Genomic DNA, 19999 nt, shown 5'->3' with positions numbered 1-19999 from the left:
ACAGACTGTCATGTTTTTCAGGTTTGGGTCTACATTCTCTGTTTTCACTCTTTGAGCTGCCAGAGGTACTCCAAAATGTTTGCTTCCTTGCATCTGCTTGTCCAGCCTCGCCGTCTTCACAGGCCAGACTCCAGCTGTGTGGTAGCACTCATTTCAATGCCTGTTCCCATGAGATAGAGATGGGTGTTAAGTAGGTTTCTCAGAGCTCCAGCAATGACTTGAAGCACAAACATTTAGATTCCAGTCACATCTTTCTGAACTGGAATTGATGAAGAAAATGACTAGACTCTTTTTTCCAAAACTTTTTCTAATGCAAATGCCAAAAAATATGAGTTTCACTCATGTCCTCAGTGTCCTCACCTGAGAATGGGGAGCTCTTGGGGGTTAGGAAAGGTAGCTCCTGCCGACCCAACTGCAGTGATAGCCCCCGGTCACAGGTGGGCGCTCTGCAGACAACACCGCCTGTGGGAGGCAGGCCGCTCTGGGGCCTCACCACCTTTCCTCCTAGCACTTTGCTTCCTGTAAGGTGGGCAAGGGCTGAGCTTGTGCTGGTCGTCACTTTCCTTCCCTGCGACATTTCTGCCCCAAGCGGTGGTCTGTGTATTAGGCTGCTGTATTCCCTGGGGTGGCTGCCACTGCAACACAGAACTTGCCCTCTTGTTTAATCTTATATGGTGAATTGTTGCGGCTTCAAATTTTTGAAAAGCTAAGAGCCCCAGTAAAATTAGCAGTCCTTAAATATAGAAGTGAAACGTCGGGTATAACGGATGAATTGCAACATACCTGTGTTTGTATTCTTTGGGGTGAACATGGAAAGAGTATGGTGGGGGGGGGCAGTATGATGGGGGCAGGTGCTTGACAGGAAACCTCCAATTATTGGGAAAATTATCCTCAGGATGTTAAACTCTAATAGGGATTCAAAATGGATGTGAGCAGAGAAGTGCAGAGTCACCTTAAAGAGATAGCCCGGCTGTGGCCAGCAGGCCCCGCCTGAAACCCAAGTCCTGACACACTGGAAGAGTGGCAGTCTGAGGGAGAGGGGCTAGGCTGGTTCTTGGGGCAGGTCGGCAGTGAGTGTGGAGATGGGCAGAGCCGGCGTTCCCCCGCTCCGTCCCCCAGCGCATCAGGGGCCTTTGTCGCAGCTTGGCTCCTCCAGCTCATCTCCGCCCGACCTGGCTTCCTGCACGGGTCCCCCTCTGGGAGAGCATGTGCTCACTAGAGCCCCTCACAGCCTCGGCGGTCCTGGTGCTCCCTGCCAGTCAGCCCCTGGCGTTCTGGCTCCGGACAGCAGGGCAAGTGCTAAATGAGTCAGGAAGACCCCACAAAGCAGGGGCTTCTGCTCCTGACAGCTACCCCCTCCCATGCCTTCCTACGGGTTGGGTGATGGTTCAGATTCAGAGCCTAGGGTTCCGTTTTGGGCCTGCCAAGTACCAGTTGTGTCACCGTGCACAAGCCACCTATCCTCTGTGGCCCAGATCCCTTGTTCTTTAAACGGGGTAACATGTACGGCTTGCTAAGGAAATTAAGGGGGTCTGCGGCAGAGCCTGGGTGCAGGAGGTGAGGACCCTAGAGACACGTGGTGCCAAGAGTCATTAGCATGACCTCAGCCTGGTGGGCTCGCTGCTCCCCCTGCATGCCGTTCGGCCCCCTCCCCCGCATCTTCAGCCCCCGAAGCTTCGAGAACCAGGCCTCATTTCCTTCACCCCAGCCAAGTGCGAACGGCCACTGCCTTCGGGCGAGACAGCCGAGAACCGCAGGGCCGGGGCGCGAACGAGGGGAACCCGGACTCTGCTCAGCCCCGCCCGCCGCTAGAGGGGGAAGTGACGTCACCCGTGACGCGCGCGCCCCCTGGCGGGAGCGCGGCCTCTATCCACGCAGCCCCTCTCATCTGACCCCTGGCAGATGGGGGTCCAGACTCTACTGACCCTTAAGTCCGGGTGACCTTGAGCCAGGCACTTTCCACCTCGGAGCCGCTCAACTGTAAAGCAGGGGTAATACTACTTGCCTTGCCTACCTCTCCCGGTTGTGAAACTCCACTGAGTTAATGAATAACGTTCACCTGCCGCTCCTCGTACATATATTGACTCCGATGATATAATAATCCTATGGAGTGCTGACTATTGCCATGCCTGTTTTACGCCAGAAAACCGAGGCTGAAAAGTTTAAAGGATGGAAAAATATTTTGTAAACTGCAAAGCACCAGGTAAGTTTAAGTCTCTGTTTCTCTGTCTCTGTGTCTCTCAGTCCTCATCTCTCTCCCTCTCCCTCCCTCTCTCTCTCTCTCTCACACACACACACACACACACACACGACTTCCCAGGCAGTGAAGAGCATGGAAAGGTACACGGCCTCATGAGATAGGGTGGCATGTAATGCAGGCTTGGTGCACCTTCCTCGCAGCCTCCAAAACATTCCAGAAAGGCATCTTCTCTTTTCACATCCCAGGGATACTAAGCCTCCTAGGATCCTGAACTCGCATGACATCCTTCCCAGCTGAAACCAGCAAGGTCCTTCCTGATGTGTAACCTCAGTCCCTCCTGTTTATGAGTTCCTCACCACCCACCAGCAGTACCACAGCCCTACCGGTCCTTTATCTGGTACAGGTGGGCCAGGCAGGCACTGGGCCCAGTGGATGACCTAGAAATCCAGCCAGTTGAGACCTGCACATTGAGCAGTGACTTGTGCCTCGGGCAGGACAGGTGGCAGGCAGAACAGTTAAGTAGGTCAGGGTTGTTCGTGGTGTCACCCGCCCCCTGCACCTTTCTCTGCCTATAATCTGCTCTGGGCTGAACCAATTTAGGGTTACGTTTTAGCTTTAGTCAAAGGGGGCCTGGAACACTAAATAACACCCAAGACAGAAAGCGATGCCTGGTGGGTGTGACGGCAGGAGGAGGACAGACATTTTTGGGCTGGGCTGACAACGGCAGGTAGGCAGGACTCAGTCACACCCCCAGGCCACAGATACTATGCCCTTAGAGAGTCAAGACACGCTGATATGGGTATTAAAGAGGAGGTTACCAAAGATGCTCCATTTACAATTCCAGAATGGCTTAGACCACAATTTCTGGCTTTCTCACCCCACTCCCCTGAGAGATTTTGTTCTTGCCCATGACTTCAGCCATCAGCCTCTGCCTCCTGGACATCTCTCCTTGGTGCCGCACAATGCCTAAAACAGACTTCTTGACCCCTCCAGCCCAGAGTGGTCATCCCCTCCCCTCAGCCCCACTTTTATCATCCTACCTCAGAGAAGGTGTACACCATGCCTCCTCCCCACCCCTGTGTGAGCTCCACACTCCAGCCTCTCCCTTCTGCAAGCTATGTCCCGGGGAGTCTCCAAGTGGAATTTTTGTTTGTTTGGAACAACACAATTAACTGGCTTGATTTAATAGATTTAACATATTTAGACTTATCCAACTATAGGTAATATCAATAGATATTTTTCTCAAGCACACATGGAGTGTTTATAAATATTAACCACATCCTAGTTTACAAAGGAAGTCTCAAATACAAAAGTTCAGTATTATACACACCATTGTATGTCTACAACATAATGAAAAGATAATATAAAAATAATTGAACATTTTAAACAGATACCACTGATCTCTGATCAACAGAGATACCATAAGGGGAATCAAAATCCTTAAAACTGAATTATAATAAAAAATTCTACATATTGAAACTTGTGGGATATAGCTAAAATAGTACTTGAAAAGAAATTTATAGTCTTAAATCCTTATGTCTGAAAAGGGGAAAGGATGAAATTTAATGTGCTAAGTATTAAAGTTAAGAAAATAGAAAAAGAACAACAGACCTGACCCTCAAAAACTAGAATGAGAAAAAGTTTAGCAGAAATTAAAAAAAAAAAGGAATAAAGTAAAGAAATTAAAGAATTAAAGAAGCAGAAAACAAATTATGTAAATAAAATAGATAAATCACTGGTGAAACTGATCATGAAAAAAAGGGAAAAGACATGAAAAACAATTTTAGGAGTGAAAAAAGGGGACATACTTGAGATAGAACAGAGACTAAAAAGATAGTCAAAGGAAATAGTATGCCATAATCTTTAAAGCTTTCAAGAAACATCCAGAAAAATTATTAAACAAAATTCACTCAAGGAGTAGTAGAAAACCTGAATAGACCTATGCCATTAAAAAATTTGAGTTCCTAGTTAAAATATTTTCATATAGGAAACAATAGAAACAACAGGCATTTTTATAGGTGAGTTCTACAAAACTTTAAATGGATAATTTCAGTCTAATGTTAGTAAGTCTATTAACAAATTAAACATATAAATAGATTAAGGAAATTTTAAAAACAATATTCTCAATAGATGCAGAAAAATAATTTTGATACCCATTCAGATTAAGATGTATAACAAGTTAGGAGCAGAAAGAGAAAATATGCTCAATGATGAAGTGTTCCTTTTCTAATCAGAAAGGACACAGGGATGCCCAGAATCACTGTTTCCACACATCATTGTTCTGCTGGTCCTAGCTGGTGCATTGTAACAAGAAATATGAGATACAAGGGTTAGAAAGGCAGAAACCAAACTATCATTGTTCTCAGATGATAGCTAGGGTTGTACTAGAAAACAACAAAAGACTGACAGACAAATTACAAATTAATAAGGTAACTTACCAAGTTGTGGGATCAATACACAACAATCGTTTTTCAAACTCTCCAGGAAACAGAAAATGAAGGCAAATTTCCATTTGCCATTGCATCAAAAAATAACATACTAACAATCAAATGAGCAAAAGTGGTGCAGCAAAGAGACATGTCCCCGCAGAACATGGAAACTGAGGCAAAGAGATGGAGCCCTGGTTGGCCATGCAGACCTGCTCAGCTGTCCAACATATCTGAATGTCAGGTCTGTTGGCCCAGGAGGATGTCAGCTCAGGAATTCAGAGATGTAAGCCTGGTGGAACTGGGAAGACCAGAACTGACAGGGCACACCTGGCAGGCGCTGAGCTTGGGAGGCTGCTTGTTCTGGGGGTTAAGGAGCCAGAGCTACTCCCCATGCTTAAATAGTCCCTGACGTCCTGATGCCTCCGGTTGCTTGATTCATCCATGGCCCCTTATTTAAGCTCCCCTCAGTGGCCCCCTGACCTCCTTGAAAGGCCAGTGGTGCTTCCTAACTAGGAGAAGTCCCAGTCCGAGCAGCAGCCGGAGGCCTCTGCCCAGGCTGAGTCTGTGCTCCCTCCGAGGCCCTACTTGGCTTTAGCTAGATCAGGGGTCTGCAAAGCTTTTCTGTAAAAGGTAAGGGGGTAAATATTTTAGACTTTGCAAGCTATACGGTCTCTGTCACAACTATCAACTCCCTCATTACAGTGTGAAACTAGCCAAAGACAACATGTAAACAAATAAGTAGAGCTTGTTTCAGTAAAACTTTATGGACATAAATTCAAATTTCCTATACTTTTCACATGCCAAAATATTATCTTCCCTTTGATTTTTTTTCAACCATTAAACAATGTAAAAACCATCCTTATCCACAGGGCATACAAAAACAAGTGATAAGCCCACCAACTGCAGGCCATAGTTTATCAGTCCTCGCTTCATCTGGCTGCCCTCCAAACAGCAGAAGGTTGGGCTGGGTCTTTGAGGCCTGGTCGGGAATAAAGGGTATCTTGGGAACAATCTTGGGTTGCAAATGCTGCTGGGAATAGGCTTCTGGGGATCCAGGGGGGGTTAAGTCATCTTTAATAGCCTCCAGTGGCTTCCCTGACCCTAAGTTAAGGTCAGAACTACTTAGCATGGCATTGTGGCCCTCTGTGACCTAACCCCTGCCTGCAGGGCCACTTTCAGTGACTCCTGCCTCCCTCGAGGGTTCCTGGGCTGTGGTCCCTCTGGCAGGGCTGTGCCTTTCCCATGCTTTCCCTTTGCTGGGGAGTAAACCTGTGCCACGTAGCCCTGAGCCTGCCCACTTACCCAGGCTGAGCTGGGAAACTGAGGCTTCTCCCTTGCTGCCAGCTGCTCTGATTCACACTTGGTCTGCTGCAGCTCCCCCTAGTGGGCTAAGGGCTCCTTGTCCTGTTTATGCATCTCTGTATCCTCAGACAAGGCTCACAGGGGATTAGTGAGTGTCAATGAGCTGGAGAAGTCATCCTGAAGATTTCTGGAAGAGAAAGCAGAATTTCTGTGCTGGTGCGAGATTTGAGATTTTCCCATTAGGCAACCCCCGAGGAATCTCTGGTCCTGACACTGGTCCACGGGAGTGATTCTTGCTCTGCTTTGGGCTTGAGTCCTGGGAGAAGAAACAGCATCCCCACTCCATTTCTGGAGCAGGGAGCAAGGGAGTTAGCGGAGCAAAGGCTCTGAGCTGACCCACCCTGGGGTACTCATTGAAGCCTTCCTCGCCCAGTTTCTAGAATGTGCAGATTCACTCCCACCTCTTCACAGGACTGTGAGATGTTGTGAATTCTCTTTGTGAACCAGGGAGCAGGTGTTTAATTAACTAGGCCCCTTCTGCCCAGGGGGAGGGAGGGTGTGTTGGGGGGTGACGCTCCTGGTTTGAGGTTTCCATCAGGAACACAGCATCCGGGGGGCCTCCTAGCAGCAGCACCACGGCCCTTCCCCCACTCACTGACTCCGAGACCATAAAGAAGGGGAGTGAGTGGAAGTGTAAGGAGAGATGAAATTGAGGTAGTGATGGCAGGGTTGATGAGGTCTGGAGTGTGGGGCGAGGAAAAGGAAAGCAAGGGTCCTTTGTTCCTTGAAACTGAACACATAAACCAAGAAGATATGAAAGAATAAGACTGGGCACCAGGGCTGCTGAGGGAGGTCCGCGGGTGGCGGTGGGGGAAGCCCTCCCCAGCTCGCCAGGGGCCGACAAAGTGGGCCACGAAGGGAGTTGCTGGACATCCACAAGGTCACAGCGCAGGGAGTGGCCATTCTCTCCTGGAGCGTCTGTGGGTCCACTAGGCTTCCAAGATGAGGCCTTGGAAAGGCAAGGACAGCTCACCAGCCGTAGGGCACGCAAAAGGGACAGAGCCAGAAGAGGCACGGCGTCCCGCAGCTCGCTGGGCAGGCCCATGGCTTGGAGCCTCCGGCGCCACCGCTGAAGGGGAACGACGTGGTTCCAGCCGCCTGGAGCGGGCTACACTCTGGCCAGAGTCCTCAAGAACTTCTGCCACCCTGCAGGGGTCCCTGGAGACCCGACCCTCCCCAGATCTAGACAGCTGCAGAAAGAGAGAAGAGGGTGGAAAAAAAAAAAAAAGGAAACCAGACTGAGAAACAACTCGATGTGCATGTCTCTGCGCTCCACACCTGTGGGAGGCTGCAGAAGCTGGGGAGGGTCCATCGCGTCGCGACCCCCATGCCCAGTTTCCGCTCTCTGAAGGCGGCGCCCTTAGAGCTGCCCCAACAGCCCGTGTGATTGATGGGGGAGAAGTGGGGTCAATCCCAACCCCAGACGCAGTGCTGGGCTAGCTGAGCCTGGCAGGTGGGGTAAAGGGTGCCCCCTGCAGTTTCCTACAGTAAACGGGATTAGGGCAGCCCACTTCAACCCCAGGATCCTAGCAGAACGGTCGCGGGGCGGAGCCGCCGCAGAGGCACAGCCCAGGCCGCAGAGGGCGGGGCGGAGCCTCGAGGGAAGGGGGTGGGGCGGGACCGCCTAGGCGGGCCTGGAACGTGCTGGAAGTATCGCAGTACCGCCGCCGTGGCTCCTTCCGCCGCATGCAGGCAAAGAGTCCCCCGCCAGCCGGAGCCGGCACCCTTCCCGCAGCCGGAGCCACGCCTCGCGGCGAAACGCTGGCCCTCCCCCCGGGAGGGCCGGGATTCCCTGGGCTGCCGAGAGTTGGGGTTCAGATTCCGCACCGCCCGCGGAAAAGACCCCTTCCCCTTATCGGGCTGCTGGAATGTGTAGCGAAGATTCTAAAGGGAGATCGAGCCTGGGAGCTTAGGTGGGAGCGGTTGGCCACTTTTTAGGCGTCCTTCGAGGCAGGGACTCTTGGGTGTGGAGACGCCTGCCCTAGAGGTTTCTACGGAGGTCAATGGGGATCCTCGCCCCTGATCCGCCGCTTACGTCATGAGAGCATTCCCAACATCTATTTCTGATGGTGTCCTGTCTTGGAAGCGCAGAGACGGGACTATGAAAACGAGTAAATACGTGCGCTCCCGGTGCAGACTGAGGCCGGCTGCTCCAGTTCTTCACCGCCCCCTCCCCTATTTTGGACCATGACGTCAAGGTGGGCGGGCGGCGGCAGGTGCGGTGCTGACAGGCATCCTCCTTTAAGGCGGAGGGATCCGGGGGCGGGCAGCTAGGCTGTGCTTCGTCTTATATAAGGCGACTGGGGGCGCACAGCCGTTCTCTTGAGTCACCCCCGTGCACCCCTGTTGCGGCGAGTGAGGTTGAGGCAGTCCTTGCCCGCTCAGCTCTCTAGTATCTGCGTTTCTTATTCTTTAAGGTAAGGCTGCAGTCTTCTGCGGGTTTTTCAGGTTAGATTGCTCTTCCGAGTTGTTTTCGTCTCTCGCGTCCGACTCCCATATTTTGTTGTGTTGGGGCGGCTTTTGGGATAACGTTCCCATTTTCTGTTGGGGGTGGGAGGGAGCTCTTGAGTCCAGCCTCTTTTCTGTGCTTGGTGGCGGGGCTGCTTCTAGGCAGCTATTAGCCATGGGCGAGGTGGGCCGCGGAGTGGATCTGGGCTAGTGGGTAGCTGCACGTGGTGGCCGCGCCGGCCCGGGACGCTGCCATGTTTGCCTCTCCACTTCCGGACGCGGCTACGGGGCGCCGGAGGGTCCCCAAGGGTTGTGGGTGTGCGCGCTCGGTGTGACTCAGCACAGCCCGGTCCTGATCAGGTTTTGCCATCTTTTCTATTGACCGCGGTTTTTAAATTTTTCCGGGTGTTTTCCGGAAGGGTCTGCGGCGAGGGATGCTTTCGGTCGCCTCTGGCCTGCCGTCTTGGTGCAGGAGGAGGAATGGGAGAGGGGAGGGGGCAGGCTCTGGGATTCACGGGTTTATTCCTCCCCCGCCCCTTCTCGAGAGCTGAGATTGTTCTGGAAGCTTCTGGAGCCCGGTGCCCCGCCCTGGTTCCCGGATGCTGGGGCGAAGGGAGGCTGCGCGGTGGCGCCCCCTTCTCTCGTGGTCCTGGCCGACGCATGTCCGACAAGGACGAGAGTCGGCCCAGCAGACTACGGCCACCATCTTAGTTGTGTTTGGTTTGGACCTGCATCTCAGTCACGTGTGCTCAGAGGTCACGGTGGAGCTCTTGCTTTATCGGTTCTTTGTCTTAATAGCCATCCTGGGAGGGCATCCCACCGATCTCTCGAGTCAGCTTCCCCTACCACGTGAGGCAGTAATCCCACATGTGCTTGGAGATGCCTCATGGGAGAGCAGTTTAAAGTCATTGCCCTTTAACGTAAAACTAGTCATATTGGAGGTCCCCCCACCCAAAATGGTGGAATTGTAGTGATTTACATATTTAAATGTGTGTGAATTAACCGGGGTTATTACTTACATTCGAGATACCTAGGTTAGGGGCGATACTCTGCGTGCCTAACAAATTACCAGGTGATGCTGATCCATGGATCATTGTAACAGTAGTTTGGTTCCAAAGTACAAGAAACCTTAACGCATTTCATTGAGTATGTTAGGCGCACCCCCTCTCCCCATTGTTTTCTGTCTAAGGATGCAGCCTGAAATTTTTACAGGAAAGGATTTTGTCTCAGTACACAGCTCAAAACAGTTTGAATTGAATCTCATAATGTCTTTATTGTAACCGGGGTGAACTCTAGTAGTCTTAAATTCTTGAGTTTTCTTATTTTAGATGCCTGAGGAAGTGCACCATGGAGAGGAGGAGGTGGAGACTTTTGCTTTCCAGGCAGAAATTGCCCAGCTCATGTCTCTTATTATCAATACCTTCTATTCCAACAAGGAAATTTTTCTTCGGGAGTTGATCAGTAATGCTTCTGATGTGAGTGCCTTGGGTGTTTTCATTGGCGTTTTTTGTTTTTCAAGTACTTCGAAAAAGGGAGAAGGGTGGTTTGGCATTTTGTGGTGTTCAGTGTTGAAGGGGATATAAACTTGCTGCAGTTACAAAAAGGTTTGCTTTATTTCATGGTGGGTAGGTGGATAGATGTGGATAGAGACTATAGTTGGATGTGGTTCTCAAACTACACGTTGAACGGATAATCAGAATTGAGGGTATTTGGGAATTAAAAAAAAAAGTTTTTTTTGGGGTGAGATGGGCTTTAAGGAAGCAGAATTGTAAAATTGCAATTTGTATTTCCAGGCCTTGGACAAGATTCGTTATGAGAGTCTGACAGACCCTTCCAAATTGGACAGTGGTAAAGAGCTGAAAATTGACATCATCCCCAACCCCCAGGAGCGCACCCTGACTCTGGTAGACACAGGCATTGGCATGACCAAAGCTGATCTTGTAAATAATTTGGGAACCATTGCCAAGTCTGGTACTAAAGCATTTATGGAGGCTCTTCAGGTATGTGGTATTTTAGCTAGGCACACACCATTCGTATTTTTTGGTGTTTGGTTTGCTGTTTCTTTGAAACTTGTGTTCGACTTCCTTAAACTTTTTGGCAGGCTGGTGCAGACATTTCCATGATTGGGCAATTTGGTGTTGGCTTCTATTCTGCCTACCTAGTGGCAGAGAAAGTGGTTGTGATCACAAAACACAATGATGATGAACAGTATGCCTGGGAGTCTTCTGCTGGGGGTTCCTTCACTGTGCGTGCTGACCATGGTGAGTTGGCTTTCCTCTTAAGATGTCTGGGTGAGAATTCTGGGGAAACAGTAATAAAGATCTTGAGCATTTTATCTGTAAAGCAGTTATATTTACAGTTTTGCATTTAGTTTCATTTTTTACTCCATTTTAATTGACTTTTTCTAGGTGAGCCCATTGGGCGGGGTACCAAAGTGATTCTCCACCTTAAGGAAGACCAGACAGAGTACTTAGAAGAAAGGCGGGTCAAAGAAGTGGTGAAGAAGCACTCACAGTTCATAGGTTATCCCATCACACTCTATGTAAGTATGGACTGGTAACTCAAGTGAAGATGCTTTAGAGAATCTAAATGGACCTTTGGTTTTTTGCTTTCTGTATTCTGCATTTATCGTCTTTGATACTTTTAGCTGGAGAAGGAACGCGAGAAGGAAATCAGTGATGATGAGGCAGAGGAAGAGAAAGGTGAGAAAGAAGAGGAAGATAAAGATGATGAGGAGAAGCCTAAGATTGAAGATGTGGGCTCAGATGAGGAGGATGATAGTGGCAAAGATAAGAAAAAGAAAACAAAGAAGATCAAGGAGAAATACATTGATCAGGAAGAACTGAACAAGACCAAGCCCATTTGGACCAGAAACCCTGATGACATCACCCAGGAGGAATACGGAGAGTTCTATAAAAGCCTTACCAATGACTGGGAAGATCACTTGGCAGTGAAGGTAAGAAGCCTTACTTGTTGGCTTAATAGGAGGAGCCGATAACGGGCAAATGGAACTTACCCAACTGGTTGGTAGCTGGGAGCTGTGAATGCCATGAGTTCACTTGCTAATGGACTCTTCCAGGGTGGAGAAATGACATTTTCCCCAGTTACCTCACTTGTTCTGTGGCAGCTTTACCCATCCGGGGTCCTGATTTGACGATTTCCTTATTGACCCAAGGATTATACACCGCTTGTACCATGTTGGGTTCATTTAGGGCGTTAGAGCTTAAATTTTCTCAACAGTTGCCTTAGCGTCTACTCTATTCCTAGTGCTTAGGGGGAAGATTTTAGTTCCAAATATTGGGTAATTTGGGGTTGGGACAAAAAGCCACTCTTATTTTGAAATACACAGTGGGATTATCTTGGATTTCTTTCAGCACTTCTCTGTGGAAGGTCAGTTGGAATTCAGGGCATTGCTGTTCATCCCTCGTCGGGCTCCTTTTGACCTCTTTGAGAACAAAAAGAAGAAGAACAACATTAAACTCTATGTCCGCCGTGTGTTCATCATGGACAGCTGTGATGAATTAATACCAGAATATCTCAGTGAGTATCTTTTTGGCCTAACGTACTTGCGTTCAGCATTCTCAGGGGACTGACTGAAGTCTTCTTCATAACATGTCTCTGCAACATAACAAGTTAAGGTTCAGTGAGAAAATTGGTCCTGTTGAATCCAGATAACCCTGTGTATACCTTTATTTTTATCCTCTTCACTCCCCTACCTTTTTTTAACTGAGCTTACGTACTTGATTTCAGACTTCATCCGTGGTGTGGTTGACTCTGAAGACCTTCCCCTGAACATCTCCCGAGAAATGCTCCAGCAGAGCAAAATCTTGAAGGTCATTCGCAAAAACATTGTTAAGAAGTGCCTTGAGCTCTTCTCAGAACTGGCAGAAGACAAGGAGAACTACAAGAAATTCTATGAGGCGTTCTCTAAAAATCTAAAGGTAAAGAGGCAGCAAGTACTTTCTTGCTTAATAATTATGATGGATTATTTCTTACTCATAGAGGATAAATTATTTCTTAGCAAGATTGTTTTTTTCTTTCCACCCTTAAAGCTTGGAATCCATGAGGACTCCACTAACCGGCGACGCCTGTCTGAGCTGCTGCGCTATCACACCTCCCAGTCTGGAGATGAGATGACTTCTCTCTCAGAATACGTGTCTCGCATGAAGGAGACCCAGAAGTCTATCTATTACATCACTGGTGCGTTGGAGCCTGGGTCTGATCAAAGCCTCTCCTTAGAGGTGTGGGGAGAAGGGGAGGACACTCAGGGGTACCTGGGAACTGGCAGGTTGAGGCATTCTGGCCCTTGAGTCACACTGAGTAATCCCGCAGGTGAGAGCAAAGAGCAGGTTGCCAACTCTGCATTTGTGGAGCGAGTGCGGAAGCGGGGCTTCGAGGTGGTGTACATGACAGAGCCGATCGATGAGTACTGTGTGCAGCAGCTCAAGGAGTTTGATGGGAAGAGTCTGGTCTCGGTTACCAAGGAGGGCCTGGAGCTGCCTGAGGATGAGGAGGAGAAGAAGAAGATGGAGGAGAGCAAGGCTAAGTTTGAGAACCTCTGCAAACTCATGAAAGAGATCTTGGATAAGAAGGTGGAGAAGGTAGGCAACTCTGGAGCTAAGTTATTTGTAACAGATGCCTTCAGGGCTATTTCCCTCAGTCTCTGGTTGCTATACAATTAGTGGTTTGGGGCAGCCTAATTTGTTCAGCGCCAATCCTACCCTTTTGTTTTCTTAACCAGGCAGATTTTAAGGTTGCTGTTCCTATTAAACTTACCAAAGATGAGGTATTTTTTCCCCCCGAGAACAGAACTTCAAGTATCACGTTTGCCTCGAGGTGGCAGTTTGATTTAATGTGAACCCAAGGTTTTTGTGACTGTCCACAGGTGACAATCTCCAATAGGCTTGTGTCTTCACCCTGCTGCATCGTGACGAGCACCTATGGCTGGACTGCCAACATGGAGCGCATCATGAAAGCCCAGGCACTTCGGGACAACTCGACCATGGGCTACATGATGGCCAAAAAGCACCTGGAGATCAATCCTGACCACCCCATTGTGGAGACCCTGCGGCAGAAGGCAGAGGCAGACAAGAATGACAAGGCTGTCAAGGACCTGGTGGTGCTGCTGTTCGAAACCGCGCTGCTCTCTTCCGGCTTCTCGCTTGAGGATCCCCAGACCCACTCCAACCGCATCTACCGCATGATCAAGCTAGGCTTGGGTGAGTACTCTTGTCCTCTTGAGTGTGGCGAGGAGGTGAGGAACTGGTCTGGTGGGCAGATTGGACTGAGTGCTTTTTGGGTCAGATCTCAAGTGGCATTCTTTCCTACTTTTAGGCATTGATGAAGATGAAGTGACAGCAGAGGAGCCCAGTACTGCTGTTCCTGATGAGATCCCCCCCCTTGAGGGTGATGAGGATGCCTCTCGCATGGAAGAAGTAGATTAGGAATTTCTACCTGCAGACTCTGTTCTCTCTGTATAGTGTCCCCGTGGCTCCCCCAGCAGCAGCCCCAGTGGCCTTGGCACACTTGGTTCCTTCTGCTGATGTCTAGTGGTTTTATTTCTGTCCCTCTGTCCAAGGCAGGATATGGGCCTCAAGCCCTATTCCTTTCCACATTTGACATGGGGTTTGAATGTTGTGTATTGTGTTTTTTTGTTTGTTTTGTTCTGAAATTAAAGTATGCAAAATAAAGATGATGCAGGTTTTTTATACACTTCTGCTCTCTCAAATCATGTGGACGCCCCCCCCCCCAAGTATGTACAATGCTGCCTTTGGAGTTTCCCTAGTTTGTTTCCCAAGTCTTAACCTGCCATCATCCTGAGTATACATAACGTGATACATAGTAGGACTTTAAGTTTTTAAAAGTTCACTGATAAGTTTAGAAGTCACAAAAATGGGATCTAATCAAACTTGAAACCATAAAACAAAAAGAAAAACTACAGAATGGGAGAAAATATTTGCAAATGATGCGACTGACAAGGGCTTAATTTCCAAAATGATACCAACAGCTCATACAAGTTAATAACAAAAAAAAAAAATCCAATTAAAAAATGGGCAGAAGACCTAAATAGACATCTCTCCAAAGAAGACATACACATGGCCGATAGGCACATGAAAAGATGTTCAACATACTACTAGAGAAATGCAAATCAAAATGATGATGAGGTACCACCTCACGTTAAAAAGTAAGCAAATAACAGGACTTCCCTGGCGGTCCAGTGATTAAGACTGCTTCCACTGCAGTGGGCGCAGGTTCAGGAACTAAGATCCTTGCATGCTGTGTGGTCAAAAAAAAAACCAAACAAAAAAGTCTGCAAATAACAGGAGCTGGAAAGGGTGTGGGGAAAAGGGAACCCTCCTACACTGTTGGTGGGAATGTAGGCTGGTGCAGCCACCATGGAAAACAGTATGGAGGTTCCTCAGAAAACTTCAGAATAGAATTACCATATCCAGTAATCCACTCCTGGGCATATATCCAGACAAAACTAATTCAAACAGATGCACCCCTATGTCTGCAGCAGCACTAACTCACAATAGCCAAGACATGGAAACAAACGTCTGTTGACGACAGATGATAAAGAAGATGTGGTACATATATACAAGGGAATACTACTCAGCCATAAAAAAGAATGAAATGCCATTTGCAGCGACATGGATGCAATTAGAGATTACCATGCTAAGTAAAAGAGAAAGAAAAAATACTATATGATATCATGTGGAATGTAAAATATGACACGAAACTGAGTCAAACATGGACAGAACAGACGGGTGGTTGCCGAGGGGGATGGGGGAGGGATGGAATGGGAGGTTGGGGTTGGGGTTAGCAGATGGAAGCTTTTATATGAACAAGAATGGATGAACAAGGTCCTACTGTATAGCACATAATTATATTCAGTATCTTATGATAAACCATAATGGAAAACAGTACTTAAAAAAATATGTAACAATCACTTTGCTGTACAGCAGAAATTAACACTAAATCAACTATACTTCAATTTTAAAAAATAATGATTAAAAGAAAAACACTGAAGGTATAAATGGTATGTTTGAACTACCATATAACACTTTAAAAAGTCCCTTTCCTAAAGCACATACAGAGGGTCTTCTACTCAAAATTTTTTGACTTTACTGTGCTGATACAAAAGCACACGCAGGCAGTAGGAACTACTTTTGAGTTTTGATCTTTTCCTGGGCTGACAGTATGAGGTACCTTCACTGGTGTTGCTGGGCACTGAGCTGCAGTTCCCAGCCACCTGCCCACAAACAAGTGGTACACGTAACCACCACTGTCTTTTCATTTTCAGTATTAAACAAGTTAAATGAGATATTTGACACCTGTAAAACAGCAACTGTAGGATGTTTTGAGCTGATGGAAGTTTTAGGTAGGGTAAGCTATGTCAGGTGTATTAAACACATTTTCAACTTCTGATGGGTTTATCGGACATAACCCATCTGAAGTTGAAAGTCTGTACTTCAGTCAACCAAAACACAGGACCGAGCCCGCTGCAGCAATTTAATTTAATAAAATAAAATTATAAGAGCAAAAGTTACATTTCCAAAGTACCAAAACCTGCAACTGGCTCATGGAGCAGAGCCTAGGGATCCAGGAGCAGAGCGGGTGGTGGTGCTGGGCGGGACTCCCAACACCCTCCCGCAGCACAGCACCGTCTTTCACTTACTCTCCTGGGAAAGCAGCATTTGGAGCCTACAACACTTGTGCTTCTCTCGCCAGAGTAAGAAATGCAGGTCTCTCGGAGTCTGAAAGGGTGGGTATTCAAGGTAGGGGACAAGCACAGGTGAGGCGTTGGCAGAGCCTACAGGGCAAGACTTCAGGGAACTGGAGGAGGGAGGGGCTCTGGAAGGTGCCTCTGCCTTCTCAACACTGCCCCCTGCCCCTTCCCACTGCCATTTCCACCCTGGGAAGAATCCTGCCCACTAGAGGATGGGGGACTTAAGGCAAAGGGGAAGGCTGCCTCCTGGGCTCCCTACCCCCAACTGCAGAGCTGGTCTGTGATACTGAGAAACCTGCATTTTGCCCTGGAGCCTGCCGCCTCCGAGAAGTTACAGTAGGACAGGAAAACTGGTACAGTGAGAGGGTCCTATTCACTTCATCGCTCAGGCCTCTCAAACCTTCTGCACAGATGACTCGACTGGCGCGACCTTCTTTCCCCGCTGCTTTAGACGGCCCCGGGCGTAGACTCGGAGCAGGAGGGCAGCAAACACCACAGCCACCCCCAGGCCCCCCACCACAGTGACAGTGTGGCCGTAGAGAAGGCAGGAGAGGAGGATGGCAAAAGCCTGGCGGAGGGTCATGATGATGGTGAAGACAGCAGCCCCAAACTGCCCAATGGTGTAGAAGATGAAGAGCTGGCCACACGCAGAGCAGATGGACAGCAGCAGCGTGTGGGCAGCAAACTCACTGTGTCGCCCCATGAAGCGGATGCCCTCCAGGAGAGCCCCCTGCTCTAGCAGGGAGCCCACTGTGAAGAGGCAGGAGAAGAAGTTGACCCCAAACATCATCTGCACCGATGACATCTTATAGGCAAACAGGGCATCCTGCCAGTTGGAGGTGAAGCTGTCAAAGGCAATGTAACCTGCCAACAGGATGAGGCCTGAGAGCGTGGTGGCCGGGGAGCTGTGGGGCTCCGGTCCGCTGGACAGCAGAAACATGCTGACCCCGATGGAGATGAGGCCGGCGGTCAGATATTCCCAGTGCTCATAGCTGCGCCGAGACACCAATTTTCCCATCAGCATAACAGGGATCACCTTGGAGGCCTTGGCCAGCACCTGGGTGGGGAAGCTGACGAACTTGAGAGCTTCATATTGGCACCAGCTGCTGAGCACATTCGACAGGCTGGCAAAGGAGTACCGGTACATGGGTGCCCCGTGCCGGGGCTGCTTGCATAAGATGCAGTAGAAGCCAGCCACCATCAGTGCCAGGACGCGGTTCATTAGCACCAGGAACTGTGAGTCCGAGAAGCGCTCACCTGGCAATGTGGCCGTGGCCCCGTAGCTGCGGGTCATCACTCTTTCCTGCAGCACTCCCCATGTCAGATAAGACACCTGGATGGGGAAGGGCGGAGGGAGAGGAGATAAGCAAGAGAAGGAAAAGGCAGGCCAGAGAGCGCAACAACCTCCTCCTTCCTCAGGATGATACCGAAAATGATGAGGAGGGACAACATAAATATCTGCAGTAACTAGCAGTTACTTTCCTCTTCTTCTCTCCCAAATCTGGATTCACCTTGCAGGCAATCAAGTGTGTGTGAAACACAACAACAAATGCTTTAGGACTGACCAGACCCTGTTTGTCCCCACAGTAGGGTATGTTAGCGCCGACTCCATCCCAAGTATTTTCTTCTCTATTTTCAACCAACTGTGGGAGGAAGAGTTCTTAAAGAAGACTGCACACCTGTTAGTTCAACATGGTATACTAGGTGGAACCACAAGTGCCCACTCCAAAATGCCATGAGGTCAGCATCTCAGCACCCCTCTCACACGCAGTAGTGGGTAAGGCTGAAACTTTTAACAGTGGGTTTACGGTATATGAGACATCATCACAAGGGGATGGGAGAAATCACAGAGGGTAGAGACAGGAGGACAGGAAAGACAGCGTTTCCTCCAACCACCCCCAAGAAGATGGTGTGCCTCTGGGAGGAGGAAGACACACAACACAACCACCAGCAAACTGTTGGGACCGGTGGGGTGAACGCTCTGGTTCCACAGAGCCCCTGTCCGCGGGGACCGACCCAGGAAGAGCCGCAGAGCCTGCCTACTTACCTGCAGCCCCGCAGCACAGAAGAGCAGCTTCAGGGCTTGCCAAGTGGGACTGGTCTCTGCCGGCTCTGCCCGGGGAGCCAGAGGAACCTCATCCGGGGCCTTGGGCTCGTTGCCAAATACACAAGTTTTCACCAGGGGGAAGCAGAGACCCCTGCCTGGAGAAAGTACACAAGGTGAAACCCCAAACTTCTCCGTAGCACCTCATCTCCCCTACAGCTGCCAGCCCGCCCTGCTGGCCGCCACCTCCCCTTTGCACTGCTGGCCAACACTCGTAATACAGACTGAGCAAACTTCCCCACCCTTTCCCCACACACCTGTCTCCAGGTAGTTCTTCCGCCTGAAGTACTGCACCAGCAGGTAACCAGGTACCATAAAGCTCGCATAGCCAGCCGCGTTCACCAAAAAGCGGAAGAACCATAGGTGGGTCCATGACTCCAGAGGGCCTTCGGGGTTCTCTCCACCTGCCCCGAGGGAGGGGAGCGCAGCCAGCAGCACCACTGCCCACCACCTGCGGGGACCGCGGGCAGAAGGATCAGGGTCCAGCTCCTCACCCTCTGGGCCCTCCGGAGGGGACGACACTGGAGAAGGGCCCGGAGTTCCTCCCCGCCCCCCTCAGCTGCAGCCCAGCGCGGACAAAGAGCCTCTCTCTCTCCTGGGGTGGCCGGCGCGGGCCAGGCAGGGCTCCCTCCATCCCCGAGAGCGGACCCGCCCCTCCGACCACATAGGTTCTCTCTGTTCCCTCCAGCGCTCCCTGACCCCGCCCTCGGGGCTCCCGGAGCGCCAGGGTTCCCCGACTTCTCCGCCCGACACTCCCGGAGCCCCCGAGGAGCACAACGCTACGGCGCCCGCCTACCCCCCCACCCCCCCACCCCCACCGCCGGCTCCGGGCAGCGCCAGGTTGGCCTCCAGCCGGGCAGATGGGACCCCACCCGTCCCCTCGCGCTGAGGAGCGGGGGTCACGTGGCGCGGGGCTCGGTCACGTGGGCTCACCGTTCCCCCTAGTCCCCCACCTGGCGTCCATGGTCCCGGCCGCGTGGGGCGGAGCGGGGCCGGGGAATGCGGGTCCCCGGGCCGCGCGCTCCCACCACTGCCGCTGTCGCCTCCAGGAGCAGCAGCCGAGGGGCCGGCTAGCGGAAGTGCCGCACTCTTCCCGCCTCCCTCCCCGCGGCCGCCCCTCCGCCCCCGGCCGCGACCACGCAGCGCCCCGGGCCGCCGCCGGGCCACAGCGCCCCCTCGCGGCCCGGCGGGAGACGCGGCTCGGCGCGCGGGAGGCTGGCTGCCTCTGTGGGCGGGTGGGGTGGGGCCGAGGGGGGGGAGCGGGAGCTCCAGCCCGGTGCCGCCCCCGCTTCGTCATCGCCCTTAGCCCTCACCACCGGCCCGGAGGTGGTGGTGACCACTGCCATCCTAGGGACGGGGACACTGAAGTTCTGCATCCCAGGCACATCCCCTTATGTTACCATTTCCCCGTTTTCTGGCAGGAAGATGTCTCTTTCCTTCGGGGGCTGGACCAACAGTTCTGTCCCCGCATCCTCATGACCTTCGGAGGTTCTGCGTGACCTGGCCCCCGTCTACCTCGCCCACTCACCCACCCCCCTGCAGAGCCCCCCTGGCCTGCTCTCAGTTCTTCTAATTCACCAAAAGCCTTCCCCTGAAAGCTCTCCCCCTAGCCCCTACTCAGGCCTCCCCTGACCACCCAAAGTATGGCCCTACACCCACTCCACTGCTCTCCCTCCCACGATTCTTTTCCTTCCATCGCGACATGCAATTACATATTTATTTGGATG

At 50.7% G+C, this 19999-nt stretch overlaps 2 protein-coding genes across 2 annotated transcripts; one reads left to right on the top strand and one right to left on the bottom strand.

Moving 5' to 3' along the window:
* Positions 1-8299: 8299 nt before the first annotated feature.
* HSP90AB1 (heat shock protein 90 alpha family class B member 1) lies at positions 8300-14147 on the top strand. Its single transcript, XM_059938593.1, has 12 exons — positions 8300-8408; positions 9768-9914; positions 10233-10439; positions 10541-10700; positions 10848-10981; positions 11087-11395; positions 11814-11979; positions 12190-12380; positions 12492-12639; positions 12772-13040; positions 13325-13658; positions 13774-14147. The coding sequence occupies exons 2-12, from the start codon at positions 9768-9770 to the stop codon at positions 13881-13883; spliced, it is 2175 nt and encodes a 724-aa protein (XP_059794576.1). The 5' UTR covers positions 8300-8408; the 3' UTR covers positions 13884-14147.
* A 1795-nt stretch (positions 14148-15942) lies between these two features.
* SLC35B2 (solute carrier family 35 member B2) lies at positions 15943-19376 on the bottom strand. The gene is made up of 4 exons (XM_059938594.1): positions 19226-19376; positions 18530-18723; positions 18216-18370; positions 15943-17501 (listed from the first exon to the last, which is right to left on the bottom strand). Exons 1-4 carry the CDS (start codon positions 19234-19236, stop codon positions 16563-16565), a joined length of 1299 nt encoding a protein of 432 aa, XP_059794577.1. The 5' UTR covers positions 19237-19376; the 3' UTR covers positions 15943-16562.
* Between the last annotated feature and the right edge of the window lie 623 nt (positions 19377-19999).

The sequence above is a fragment of the Balaenoptera ricei genome, chromosome 11 (genome assembly GCF_028023285.1).
Source record: "Balaenoptera ricei isolate mBalRic1 chromosome 11, mBalRic1.hap2, whole genome shotgun sequence".
Taxonomy (NCBI): domain Eukaryota; kingdom Metazoa; phylum Chordata; class Mammalia; order Artiodactyla; family Balaenopteridae; genus Balaenoptera; species Balaenoptera ricei.
The sequence above is the reverse complement of the archived record's forward strand: the minus strand, read 5'-3'. Positions and strand labels throughout refer to the sequence as shown.

What these genes read in the sequence shown, in the direction of transcription:
- HSP90AB1 (XM_059938593.1), top strand. Translation starts at nt 9,768, where the DNA reads ATGCCTGAGGAAGTGCACCATGGAGAGGAGGAGGTGGAGACTTTTGCT. An exon ending in CATTTATGGAGGCTCTTCAG is followed by an intron (nt 10,440 to 10,540) that starts GTATGTGGTATT and finishes ACTTTTTGGCAG; the next exon opens with GCTGGTGCAGACATTTCCAT. An exon ending in GTCTATCTATTACATCACTG is followed by an intron (nt 12,640 to 12,771) that starts GTGCGTTGGAGC and finishes GTAATCCCGCAG; the next exon opens with GTGAGAGCAAAGAGCAGGTT.
- SLC35B2 (XM_059938594.1), bottom strand. An exon ending in GAAGAACTACCTGGAGACAG is followed by an intron (nt 18,371 to 18,529) that starts GTGTGTGGGGAA and finishes TACTTTCTCCAG; the next exon opens with GCAGGGGTCTCTGCTTCCCC. An exon ending in TCTGTGCTGCGGGGCTGCAG is followed by an intron (nt 17,502 to 18,215) that starts GTAAGTAGGCAG and finishes TTCCCCATCCAG; the next exon opens with GTGTCTTATCTGACATGGGG.